Genomic DNA, 13,689 nt, shown 5'->3' with positions numbered 1-13,689 from the left:
AGAACACACAGATTAGGGTGGAGGACTGTGGAAGAGGAAGGAGATTCACAAAGTTTGAGCTGGAATAACCGGATAGTTGATACAATGCTCCCTTTAAAACCACATTTCAGGCACTCGCTAGACCTCAGCTTCCTCAACTTGGAAAACTTTGCAGTTAAAGGTGTTTCCCCCGTCTGGACTCATCTTGATCCTAGAGCCAGAACTTAGACACCTCCTCATTGCAGAGCTGGAGGGCACGCATGCGCCGCAGCGCAGTCCGTCCCTGGGGGCGGGGCCTGTCCTTTCGCTTCAGGGTTTGCTCGGGCGCCAGCCCCGCCAGCCTCACCTGCGGGTCACGTGGCCCACGCCGCTCGCGGAGCACCTGAGGGCGGATCCCGAGCGCGGCTTGGCTTTGAAGTGAATGGGGCTGCGCCTATGGGCCAGTTTAGCAGCAGCAGCTGCAGGTGGGGAGTACAACGGGGGGAACTCCCACCTGCCAGCGTCTGAGCCCTCGGTTTCGCTGCATCTGGGTTTAAGTGCGCGATAAGGACGGGCCTGGACCTTAACTGGAGCGAGGCACGGTTGTGCTGCAGCCCCGCGCCGGGAAAGGCCCGGCACCCCACCGGCCGTGGAGTGAGCGCCGGGCTCCGAGGCCGCCTTCCCGCCTGGGTCACCAGACCGCAGAGGCCCGTCTGGCTCTCAGAGTTGGGCAAATTCTTGATCCCTGCGTGCGGGGGGAGTAAGTCACGAACTTTATTTTGGGGTTCTTGGCACATTTCGCGTTTGCTTTGGATTAGGTGAGGATGCGTGTGTTGACACAGGCGAGTTGACTGGGTTTGCCCGGGGATCGAGCGGCCGATGTGACAGCCGAGGCCTTCGTGAAGGCCACACTCCGAGGCTTGAGTGCTTTTCAGAATAAAATGGCCTCGAACTGCAAAGGGAGCTAGGGCCACAAGGGTGTGGACGCCTAAGTTAGTTTGGAAAATTACCTGTGTGCACTTGCACAGTTGGGATTTGGGAGTTCGCTAAAAAGCACCGCCTGATCTTGTTTGTTTTCAGTGCAGTAATACAGGCGATTCTCCAGGTTTTTCGCCTATTTTTGTTTAGGCTTTATTGGAGCGTGTTTGAAAAAAAGGCCTAACTTTAGGAGTAAGATGAAAATGGGAAAAGGCTCCATCTTTTTGTATGTAGAGATTTCTGTAAGTAAGATTAGAATAACAGCCTGTGAGTTCTACAATCCCAGGTTATACCTATCTTCAGGGCTGGTTATGAATTACCTCTTTTTACACGATTTTTCCACTGAGATTTTTTTTTTTAATAATAGTTTTATCTTAACTTTTCCAATCATTTTGTATTATGTTTATATAAAATTTAAAGGCCAGAACCCAACTGGATTTGGGAAAATATAAATATTCAACAAATATTTATTTAAGCACAGTAGGCGTCTGACATTGTTTTACATGCTGTGGGTACAGAAACGAGCCAGGTAGACAAGATCTCTACTCCTTTAGAGATTGCATTTTACATGGGGGTGGGGTAGACAAATAAGTACACCAGCTGGTGGTAATTGCTACCTGAGGATTAAAATAGGGTAATGTGCTCGGCTAGAGAGTGGCTGTTTTAGATTGGGAATCCCTCTCCGAGGAAGGACACTGAAATTGAGATCTGAGAGAAATAGGATCCCAAAAGCCAGGGAAGAGAATTTCAACATAAAAAAATAATAATAAAAACAACAACAACAACAACACTTTGTGAAATAGAAGACTGGAATCTGTTTGACCGGGGAGGCTGTAAATAAGTGAGGGAGAGGGAAAGTGGCAGGCAAGGGCCAGATCATAGAGAGTTTTGTAAACCATGGTGAGGAATTTGGATTTTATTCTAAACTTGTAACTTTTGTTTTTAAGTGCCGTCTGGCTAAGTCCATTTTGCCACGGTCTTTGGTTTCCTTGTCTCGGTTTCCTGCATTTATTAACTTGGTTCTTCACCTCAGATCTCGTGTCATTTTATTCTTTATCACACAAGATGACAAACCATGACATAGTTTACAACACTGCCACTTAAATTTGGAATGCAACTTTAGTTTTTCTGAGTGAACCCTACAGTTCTGCATCTTAAAGACAGAGCAATAGCCTTGGTTCCAACCTGTGGAAAGAGCCACTGAGACAGTTTGTTAAAATAGTGAAAAATCTTTTTGAGCTAGCAGATCTGGAATGAGGCAGCAAGGAGAAGTAATGAGTTGAGGGAAAGGCTTCAAAGATGAAATACCTGAGGTTTCTGATGTTCAGTGTCAAATCAGTTTGAAGTTATCCAACAAAGTTCTATTTTAGGAGTTAACAGAGCTTTATTGGTGTGGCAATGGTGACTGATTATCAGAGGTGGTAGTCTTATAAATTTTATTTCTCAATATCCCTGGTATAATAGATTGTCCTTTAAAAATATGTAGGAGCTTTTATTGAGCAAATTCTTAAATCAATTTTGGCGTTTTTATATGGATTTGAGTTGAATTTATTTGCTTTCTAGGATGAAGTAACCTTAATCTATTTAAAAATTGCAGGATATTTTACTTCAAATAAAGAACATGGTGAAACTAATTCACACATTAGCTGATCATAGCGATGATGTCAACTGCTGTGCCTTCTCCTCTTCCCTCTTGGCTACTTCCTCCTTGGACAAAACAATTCGCCTGTACTCCCTAAGCGACTTTACGGAACTGCCACTCTCTCCTTTGAAGTTTCATACCTATGCTGTCCACTGCTGCTGTTTCTCCCCTTCGGGACATATTTTGGCTTCATGTTCAACAGATGGTACCACTGCCCTTTGGAATACTCAAAATGGACAGATGCTGGCAGTGATGGAACAGCCCAGTGGGAGCCCTGTGAGAGTTTGCCGCTTTTCCCCAGACTCCACCCGTTTGGTATCAGGGGCAGCTGATGGAACTGTTGTTTTGTGGAATGCGCAGTCATACAAGTTACATAGGTATGCATATTTAAATCGTTCCTGTTTTCAATACTTTTAATAGGTCTACCAAAAAAAAAAAATCAGGAAGAATATTTTGATGACTTTAAGAATCAGATAATTTTCACACATCACAAGGAAAAATATTTTGAGCTGTCTTCTCATGGTCATAAAAACAGATGTGTAGTATGATCCTTGAAGTAGATTTGCTTGGCTCTGAGTGTTTTAAGAATTTTCAGCCTTTTGTAAAATAAGGGTTAATCTTGTTAGACTTTTATGAATTTTTTTACTGCGAGGGGCAAAAGTCTTTTGAATAAGATTAGTAATTTTAGGTTTTGTTTTTGTAGCTTGTGGCTCAAGTGTTCTTAATAGTGAAGTAATGGTAGGTGAGACTTATCTAAGAGACACAGCTATTTCCTGATGAGAGTTCTTGCTGGTTGAATGAGCAAGCCCACAAGAAAGAACCTTGTGGTTAGTGTGGTGTTGTATTATCATTTCCAAATCAAACACAACACCTGAAAAACTCCTTTTGGATAAAAATATATCAATTGATTTAAATGAATATGTTCCGTTACAATTTACCACCATTAAAATCACATACTTTTCTGTATATGCGAAATGTTTATAACATAAAATTTACCATTTTTAAATGAGAAGGTATACAGTTCAGTGACATTAGGTACTTTAAAAACCATAAACATTTAAATGTTACCAATTAAAATAGCCTAATGTACCCTCTCTCCCAATCCCCAATACCATTCTGAGTACAATTGTTGCTCATTTAGGTTTAGGTCTTTGGTTAAAAGGTGATGTGTTTCAAGTGGTGGTTAATGAACAGTTTAAAGAGAAAGCACAAAGAATAAAATGTCTAAGTTACAGCTGTCAGCTAAGGAATCTTTATCAGGTGGTAAATTCTGCCTCTACAGCATTACTACCCAAATGTCTGTAATTAATAGTGTAAAGTGATACTCTGCAATAGATTTAAGTACGGATGGGACACCACACTAATTGTTGGTTTTTTTACTAGTTTATTTTTCCTAATTGAGAAAATAATACCGTTAGCACAGTATCATAGTGCTTCTTTATCTTCCCAAGATAATTTTAACTTGCTCACAGCATTTTCTTTTCATAAAGAATTTATATTTGAAGATGAAAGGCCTTACTGTTGCTTCTGGGTGATTCTGAAAGTGGTTTTGACCCCAATAACATGTTTTTTTCAATTAAAATAGTTTCATCTTTTTTTAAATATGACTATAGTTGATATTGTTGGTTATTATTGCTTTCGTTAAGTTTTGAAGATTTTAATGTGTTCATACTGACTCGCTACATGGAAAAATATGAACAAATGTGAACTTTGGTTTGGATCCTTATAGTTTAGGCTTGAACATGGTGAGATAATGTTTAAATCCTATTATTTTTAGAAAGCACATCTCAGTTTATAACATATAAATTATATTTTATTTCTATAGGCATCTATTGCCCTTTCTTTCCCGTTCTGTGACAGCCATTTATCAAGCTGCTGTTAGAGATTGTGATATAAGATAAAAGATGCTCTGAAGTGAAAACCTCCATTTTCTGCTTTTATTCCAGATCTGGTAGTGTTAAGGATGGCTCCTTGGTGGCCTGTGCATTTTCTCCTAATGGAATTATCTTTGTCACTGGCTCTTCATGTGGAGATTTAACCGTGTGGGATGATAAAATGAGGTGTCTATATAGTGAAAAAGCACATGATCTTGGAATTACCTGCTGCGACTTTTCTTCACAGCCAGTTTCTGGTTAGTTTATTCTTTTAAGCATTAGTGAATCCTATTTGTACTTTGTATATGACTTGGTTCTTTTATTCATTTTCATTTCATCATTAGTAAAACAAAGCCCTTTTAATTCATTTCTTTTAAGGAATCGTCTTTCTCCTTTGTATTTTTGTTGTTCAAAACGAAATTTCAAAGAAATATTATATAGGAAAATCAGGTTCTTGAATGTATGTAGGGGATGATGCAACTTGGTACAGTAGATCTGGATTAATTAAATAGGGTAATTTAGAGGACTTAACCCTATTGGTTGTACTGCGATTTTTTTAAATGCAGTGTGTTGATATTCAAACAGAAGTGTGAAATTAAAAAAATTGGAAACAGCATTTACATTTTCCATTTACTTATTTAATCTTCCAAAAGCTAAATTTATAAAATAAGGTGTTTGGCATCACAATTAGTTTTTAGCAAAAGAATAAAAAACTCCCTAATGTAGACTCTGTTTTAAATAGATACACTGAATTGGAAAGTTTCCTTTTATTTTCATCTTCTATGTTAAGATGAAATTTCTGATTTTGTCCTCTTCTGATCTCGTTGCCAGACCAGTGCTGTCCTATAGAAATATAATGTGAGCTACATATGTAAATTTAAATTTTTCTAGTAGGTGAAGTATATATTATGTATTTTATCCAGTATACCTAAAATATTTCAATAATCGATGATAAAAATAAGATATTTTACTATGTTTTGGTACATCTTTGAAACCTGGTGTGTATATCATGTCACATCTCAGTTGGAGCTAGCCACATTTCAAGTGTTCTGTAGCCCCATATTTGGCTAGTCACTGCCTTATTGGACAGCTCAGGTCCAGAGAGTAGCAGAATGGTTTTGGCAGTACCTGTTTCAAACCCATCATGGCTTGTTAAAAAAACATTACAGTAAGATCAAATACCACATCCAAAGCACAAAGCCTGTAAGTACCTTACATGTTCTGTTTCCCTGACTCATCTCAAATCACACTCGGCCTCATGCATTCTTTTGCCACACTGGCCTCCTTTCATTCCTTAAATGTTTCTAAGGTTTTTCCAACGGTTTTACATGTGGACCCTTCACCCTGTTCGGTCTTAGTCATCCTTTAGATTTCAGCTTAAAGAAAAAGAACACTTCAAAAAAAAAAAAAACCCCAAAACCCACTTCCGGTGAGTCTCCCTTACTCTTACCACCTGCACTCAATCTAAATCGTTTTGATAATCTTTTATTTGCATACTTTTACAGTACTTAGAGAAGTGTCAAGTTTAATTATATATTTATATAGATCACATTTAATGTTTTTCCTAGACATCATTAAATCTCCAACAGGGCAGAGCCTGTGTCTGTTTTATTCACAGTGCCTGGTACATAGAAGGCTTTGAAATGTAGATTGATGAATAAGATTCCTTTTAGTGATTTGTTGAAAAAATTTTTTTAATGTTTTAACATTATGTGCTACAGCCACTATGGGAGACAGTGTGGAGGTTCCTCAAAAAATTAAAAATAGAATTACCTGATGACCCAGCAATTGCACTTTTGGGTATTTATCCAAAGAAAACCAAAACACTAATTTGAAAAGATTTATGTACCCATATATTCACTGCAGCACTATTTACAATAGCCAAGATACGGAAGCAACCTAAGTGCCCATCAATAGATGATTAGAAAAAGAAGTTATAGTATATATATATGTATGTACATATATATACAATGAAATATTACTCAGCCATAAATAAGGGAATCTTAACCATTTACAACAACATATACAGACCTAGAGGATATTGTGCTAAGGGAAATACGTCAGAGAAAGACAAATACCAAATTATTTCATTTATATGTAGAACCTGAGGAACAAAATAGATGAACAAACAAAAAGAAAACAGACTCATAGATACAGAAAACAAACTGGTCGTTGCTACATGGGAGTTGCTACATGGGGATTGGAGAGCTGAGTGAAAAGGCAAAGAGATTGAGAAATACAAATTAGTAGGTATAAAATAGCAATGGGAATGTGGAGTACAGCACAGGGAATATGGTCAATAATGTATAGTGCCAGACGGCTACTAATCAGGGGGATCACTTCATAAATTATATAATTGTCTATGCTCTACACCTGAAACTAATATAAACCAATACTGAATGTCAACTCTGATGGAAAAAAGAAAAAGGTATGGATGAAAAATTGCAACTAGAGTAATCGGGAGGATCACTTCGTAACTTTTATAAATGTCTAATCATTGTGCTGCATACCTAAAGCTAATAGAAAATAAAAATAGAAAATAAGTATAATACCCACAGCCTTAACGTGCCTTTTAAATATATTTCAAAGTATTTCTGAGTATAATTCTAATCTGTGTCTCAAGATTTTTTAGTTCAGCTTCTGTTGAAATAGATATTAACCTTATGTTTAAATTTCCTGAAACTGATACATGCTTTAAAAGGGATTATTATAGGAATTTGTGGGAACTGCTATATTTTCTTAAAAGACAAAGTATGTAATTTTAATTAATTGGTATTAATATCTAAGTATTTATGACACATTGACACTTCTGTCTTGGTGATATTTTGCTCATATAAGGAAAAATAATCCCATTTGTGCCTGAGGATAAATGATCAGTTCTCTCCAGTTTTTAAATTATAAAGAAAACTTGAATTAGGTTATTATTATAATTTAAATATCTTCCTGAACAAAAGTATATTTTTATTTAGATATTGAGCATAGGCACATTTTAAGCTCCATATTTTTCCACTGTCCTAGCTGACTTCTCACTAATTAAATTTTGAAATTAACTTCAAAGGATCTATTTAGTCAAGAAACATTGAAAAAAAATGTTTTCCTGATTGAATCTAGTACTGAAATATTTTGCTCTTAGCCATTTGAGTAAAATAGTTGTGTTTTGTTTTGCTTTAAAAAGACTTAATATCAGGAGTTGTTTACATCCATCAAGATCTCAGAAAGGATTCCCTTTTGACTGAGCCTGTGCTACAAGAAAAATGTTATTGAAATGTAGAGTTAGAAAAACTTCGAGGGAGAAGGCAGTTACTTTGTTGTATGTTAGTAAAGTATGTGTGCTTTCAGTAAGACAAAGTCCATAGAAAAAAAATTATTTTGTATACCCAGGTGTATAAATTCAATACCATATACTGAATAGTTGCAAAACTAGAGTGCATTCTTAAGATGGATTTTAGTTTTCTTAATTGTGTCTTACTGCATATGAGTGTCAGAACTTTCTTTGATGAAACTCCTTCTGTGGTATTAGGTAGAACTCATGTAAAATTGAGTTGATGATATCAATATTTATATTACCCACAAGTATTTAGGAACTTATCTAGCAGGTATATAATAATATAATGAAATTATCTAAGCATAAAAACTAGTCAGGTTGTTTTGGGAACACCAAATCTAACTGATTACATATCCTAATTTGTGTAGTATTTTCCACCAAATCAAATAGATTGAGTTGATGTTATTTTGGATTTACAGAATTTCAGCCTTCATCTTGATTAAATCAAATGGGGAAAAAATTTCTCATTCCATATGAATTATAGACTAAACTTTTTAAGAAATGGATATAGTCTTTAAAAAGTTGGGAATAATTAAACATTTAACACTCAAAGCTAATCTTCCTAATTTTTTCTAACAGTGCTAACCTCATGGACTCTAAAATTGGGCTAGAAGATGCCCTAGGCTTGGTGGCTCAATATTGGCCCTTCAGCCTTCATTTATATCCTTAGTGGAAGATAGACATTTTGTTGTAGCAGTTTGGGGGCTAAAGTTATAATTCTTTGAAGTACCTGTTTAAAAAAAGTCTTTTCTTTAACAGGCATTTCATTCTATGGCATAAGGTAATTAATATTGTTTGTGAATCCGGTTTAAATAGAATTAACAGATCTCAGTATAAGAAATTTTAAAATTTTTTGTTTAAATGTTTTGTCAATTGTGTATTTATTTTTAACAAATTTACATTTTTAGATGGAGAACAAGGTGTTCAGTTTTTTCGATTAGCATCATGTGGTCAGGATTGCCAGATCAAAATTTGGGTTGTTTCTTTTACCCATATCTTAGGTACGTATTCAACAAGTAGTTCTCTGAAATTATTTGTGATCCAGACAAAATTTCTATTTTAATTATTCTTTTTACCTAAAGTACTCTAAATATCTAAAAGTGATTATAAAAATGTTTTAAGGACTTTTAATCAGAGTAATACATATATATAATTTAAAAATTGTGTGCTCATTGCTGATTATGACCTCACCACCATTACACACAATTTTGCTTACCAAAGGTCACCATTTTGCACTTTATCTACTCTTTGGGTGGTTTTCACAGTTTCTATAAATATTGTTTATTCCACCATATTTTAAATTTATTCACTATAGTGATAGTTTTTTGATAGTGTGTGGGTCTTTCCCTTCAGGTGACCCTTCAGTCAAGAAACAATACTGGAATATAGCATTCTTTTGTTGTTTTTTAAATTTCTTCTCCACTTCCTCTATTTATAACTCACATTAATTGTTGGACCTCCTGACGTAATTTCTTATGTCTTTCCCCATTCCCCATCCTTTTTTCTACTTTATGGAAAAATTTCTCAGCTTTATCTTTTAACCTTCTGTTGATTTTTTTTTTAATCCTATCAGTCATATTTTCAATTTTTAAAGGCTCATGTTCTTTCTTTTTCATAGTGTCCTCATTTTATGAATACAAGATCCTCTCAAAACTCTCAGGATACCAATTAGAGGCTTTTTGTTTTTGTTTTGTTTTTGAAGTTCCCTTCTGTTTCCTGATCATCTTTGTTTTTGCTCTTGGGCCCTTTTTTTGTTTACCCTGATATCTCTCTCTGATATAGTTTCCTTGGTGAACCTTACTATTGGTGAACCTTAGTATTTCATTTACATTTAAGAATTAGGCAACAGTAAGATGTTGGTTGGTTGTCGTTGGCTTCTGTTTAGGGTATGGAGGTGGGTTCTTGGCCTTTATTGGGGAGCAGTTGTGGGCTTTGAAAATTTGGGTGCTGTGTCTCTCTGGAACTGCCATGAAGCTCCCTAGGCAGTAGTTATTTTCCTTAGAAATGTTTTGCCTAGAGAGAAGCATCTGGCTTTTGACCAACATACTGTGGTGGGGTCAGGGAGGGATTGGAGGCAGACAGGGAGTGTTTCATAAAGAGACCTAGTTAATTTTTCTGTTTCCAGGTCCATATCTGTGTCATTCAGACTTTGCTTTTCCCCGGTTGTTAATTGTTTAAAGGTTTGGGGGAGCTTTCTAGGGCAGATTAGCTTTCTCTTGGCATTCTGGGCTGTCTCGCCACTACACTACTTCATGAATGAGCTTTCTGCCTTCCCCAAATTGGTTTCAATTTCTGATTTGGTGATGTCCCCTTCCTATTCTCTTTATTTATATGAATTTATATTTTTATTAATTCATTATCATTTTAATGGAAACAGAAATATGGTCAGTTGGGCATCTTGCTTCAGATGCCTAAAAATATTTTGTTATCTCATAAGCTTCAGTTAAATCAGACTACATTTTGTTTAGAATTATTGTCAAAGATAAACAAAGCTGGACATTACAGTGGTAAGGACAGATTTTAATTGGGAATATACTGTTGCAGTAAGGAAAAAGAGTCTAGTATGAACAGAGTGCAGCTTCAGTTAATACAGAAGTGACTGGATGTTTTAAAGGGAGAATGAGGAAATTAGGAAGGGTGTAAGTAAGGGCTCTGTAGTCAGAGAAGTGAAAAATTACAAAAAGCAGGAAGCCGGTCTAGTCCATGTGAAACCCCTCTGGGTTTGCCAATTGGCACTTGGAGAAGTTAAGCGCCTACCCTCCCACAGAGCCTGGGAGTCAAGGGCCCTATCTTAAGGTGTTGGTGGGAAGAAACAGTAGATTTTGGGGAGAAGTCTTTAGTTTTCTCAGACAGGCACTTTAAGGGGGCTAGGGTCATCCTGAGGATGCAGCCTTGAGCTCTTAGAAACTGTTAAAGTCTTTGTAGGCCAAGGTCAAGGCCTAGTTGAAAGGAGGGCTCAGAATAGCTTGCCTAGAGTTGGGTCAGGGAGAGAATCTTTTTCATTATACTAGTGTGTAGAGAAGGGCCAGTTATCAGGAAATAAATACATTTATTTTTGTGGAAATTTAATTCGTTGCCGATTAGGTTACATTTAGTAATTCTTTTAATGAATTCAATGACATGGTGATGAGGATGATGTTCCTTTACCTCTCTGTTCTATCCTACCTCTTCCTTCTGCTGCTATCAAAGTAAAATTTTTATAAGAAATCATGAATATAGTCATAAATGTGTATGTTGTAAACATATATCTTTAATAAAATTGTTCAAAAGTAAAGCTTTTCATGTGTTGTCTGGAAAATGTGTTTTTTACACTGACTTTAAAAAACAAATTTATAAATGTGCCTTTTTACAAAGCATTTATTTTATTCGTACCTAATTTTAATTGCTTTTTTGTAGGGAGTTGTAGATAGACATAGCTCTTATACTTGAGCATGTAACCTATTCCTAGGATCATATTACAAGTTTTTTTGTCATTTGATTCGCAACATAACATTTTTGCTTTGATTGTGTCTAGTTATTGATCTGTATGCTCTACACAGAGCCTTTAATGCCCACATCTGTTCTCCCAGATTAGAAAAAATATTTTTTTTCTATTTTGAATAGAAATAAGATACATTTTAATAATAATGAAATTATATATTTCTTCTATTTGTTGTTGAAACTTTTACTTGCTCTAATGTGACCATTTTGTTTAGTTAAATGTTTGTCATCTTAAGAGTCATTAACCCTTTTAAAAAGTTTTTATTAGGTCTGAGAAAATTATAGATTTCACTTAGTTCCTTGTCTCCCCAGGCCAACTTCTTAATAATTTCTAAAGGTTATCATTAAACTATATTGAATTCCCTTGGTTTACCTTTAAAATAGTAGTGATATTTCTCTTCATAGGAAGCATAAGAAGTATTTTAGTATTGCCATACGTGGCAGGAGTGTTATAAGATATGTTAGAATTATAAGATATATAAATTACCATTAACTTTTTATTTATGGAATGAGAAAATATTTTTTTAATATCAGATTCTAAAAACTACAGGTATTTGATTCTTTTTAGGCATTTGGGCAATTAGTGTGTGTGTATATATATATTAACTAAAATATATAATATATATTAAAATTACCAAGATTGTGGTATAGTTTAAATTTTTAGATTAGTTTAGAATTTTATATTTTAAAAAGTTTGATAATTATAACAATCCCTGTCTAAAGTTTGCTGAACACACTTTTTTTAACTTATTATTCAACTTTCGAATCCACTTAACCCTACTAAATTCCAATACCAGAATTGCATAAAGATTTTTTTTCATTTTTGTGTCCTTTAGGCACTCAGAGATTATTGAATAAGTGAAATAGTTTTGATTTAAGAATGAATTCTAAGCACGGTTGGCTTGATATGGTTTCTTGCCTTCTTATTTGCAGGTTTTGAATTAAAATACAAAAGTACACTGTATGGGCATTGTGCTCCTGTTCTGGCTTGTGCTTTTTCTCATAATGGGCAGTTGCTAGTCTCTGGGTAAGCGATTTAATTTCCTTAAACCTTTTTGATATGAAATAGAAGAGATATACAGAAGAGTACATAAAACATAAGAGAACAGTCTGATAAGTTACTGTGAAACTTGTATAACCACTGCTCAGGGCAAGAAATAGAACATTGCTGGTTCTGTTCCAGACGTCGTCCCCTTACCACACACCTTTCTGGTGACAGCACCTCAGGTCATAAGCAGTGTTGCTTTTTTCTTTTTAAACTGATTTAGAACAAATCACACAATGTGAATTATTTTTGTCTGGCTTCCTTTACTCAACATTATGTTTGTGACATTCATTCATATTCCTGCATATACCTGTAGTTTATTGATTTTCATTGCTGTGTCATATTACATTACATGTATATACTATAATTTATCTTAATGTTGATGAGCATATGCATTATTTCCAGTTTGGGAGCATTACAGTAATAATTCTATGACGATATCTGTATCTCCTGGTACACACATTCGTGTGTTTCTGTAGGATAAATACATAGGAATGAAATTGATGGGTCATAGAATAGTTATATTTTCAGCTTTGACAGGTGACACCAAATCGTTTTCTAAGTGGTTGAATACTTCTGTAGCAGTTATTTCATATTCTAGCCTATACCTGTGGATCTTTTTAACTTTAGCCATTCTGATGTATGTAAAGTGTTGTCTTACTATGGCATTAATTTGCATTTTCCAGAAACAATGAAGTTAGAACCTTTTCAGAATTTTATTGGCCATATGTATTGCCTCTTTAATGAAATGCCTATTCAAGTCTCTTGCCCATTTTTCTTCTGGGTTATCTTTTTCATATTGATTTGTCGAATATATATACACGCACATATACTGTCTGTATTTCTATATGTGAGCCATTTATTGGTTATATGTGTTGCAAATATCTTTTTTTACCCAGCAGATTTGCCTTTTAACAGTTTACAATTTTAATAGTCAGTTTCTATTTTTAATTTTTTTAAATTAAACTTACTAGAGTGATAATGCTTAATAAAATCATATAGGTTTCACGTGTACAATTCAATAATACATCGCTTGTATATTGCATTGTGTGTTCACCACCCAAAGTCAAATCTCCTTCCGTCACTTTATATTCATTTAACCCCTTTACCCTTACTTATCTCTCTTCTCCCGTTTCCCTCTGTTAACCATTAAACTGTTACCTGTGTCTGTGAGTTTTTGTTTGCTTTGTTTGTTGCTTTCATTTTTATATCCCACAGATGACTGAAATCATATGGTTCTTGACAGTCTTATTGAGGAGAATTTTAAGGCTTCCAGTAGATATGACTTCTGTGGTCAGACTATAATCAGCTACCTTGTAATAAGTACAAATATTATTAAAGTTGTATAGAGAACACAAACACCTGTATTGTTGATATACTTTCTTTC

General features: G+C 35.2%; 1 protein-coding gene across 4 annotated transcripts in view; it reads left to right on the top strand.

Moving 5' to 3' along the window:
• The first annotated feature begins 258 nt into the window (after positions 1-258).
• The window catches only part of WDSUB1 (WD repeat, sterile alpha motif and U-box domain containing 1), a 55,858-nt gene continuing 42,427 nt past the window's right edge, over positions 259-13,689 (top strand). Inside the window, exons 1-5 of one of the 4 annotated variants that reach the window (XM_006921104.3) lie at positions 259-718; positions 2,534-2,955; positions 4,525-4,709; positions 8,686-8,778; positions 12,191-12,284. In XM_006921104.3, the coding sequence (XP_006921166.1) occupies positions 2,558-2,955; positions 4,525-4,709; positions 8,686-8,778; positions 12,191-12,284 (770 nt within the window). In that variant the 5' untranslated portion in view covers positions 259-718; positions 2,534-2,557. Of the gene's footprint in view, positions 777-2,533; positions 2,956-4,524; positions 4,710-8,685; positions 8,779-12,190; positions 12,285-13,689 lie in introns of those variants that run through there. The other 3 variants (XM_015596481.2, XM_025039237.1, XM_025039238.1) reach the window with 3 other exon arrangements.

Source organism: Pteropus alecto, unplaced genomic scaffold (genome assembly GCF_000325575.1).
Source record: "Pteropus alecto unplaced genomic scaffold, ASM32557v1 scaffold3, whole genome shotgun sequence".
NCBI classification, from domain to species: Eukaryota; Metazoa; Chordata; class Mammalia; order Chiroptera; family Pteropodidae; genus Pteropus; species Pteropus alecto.
The sequence above is the reverse complement of the archived record's forward strand: the minus strand, read 5'-3'. Positions and strand labels throughout refer to the sequence as shown.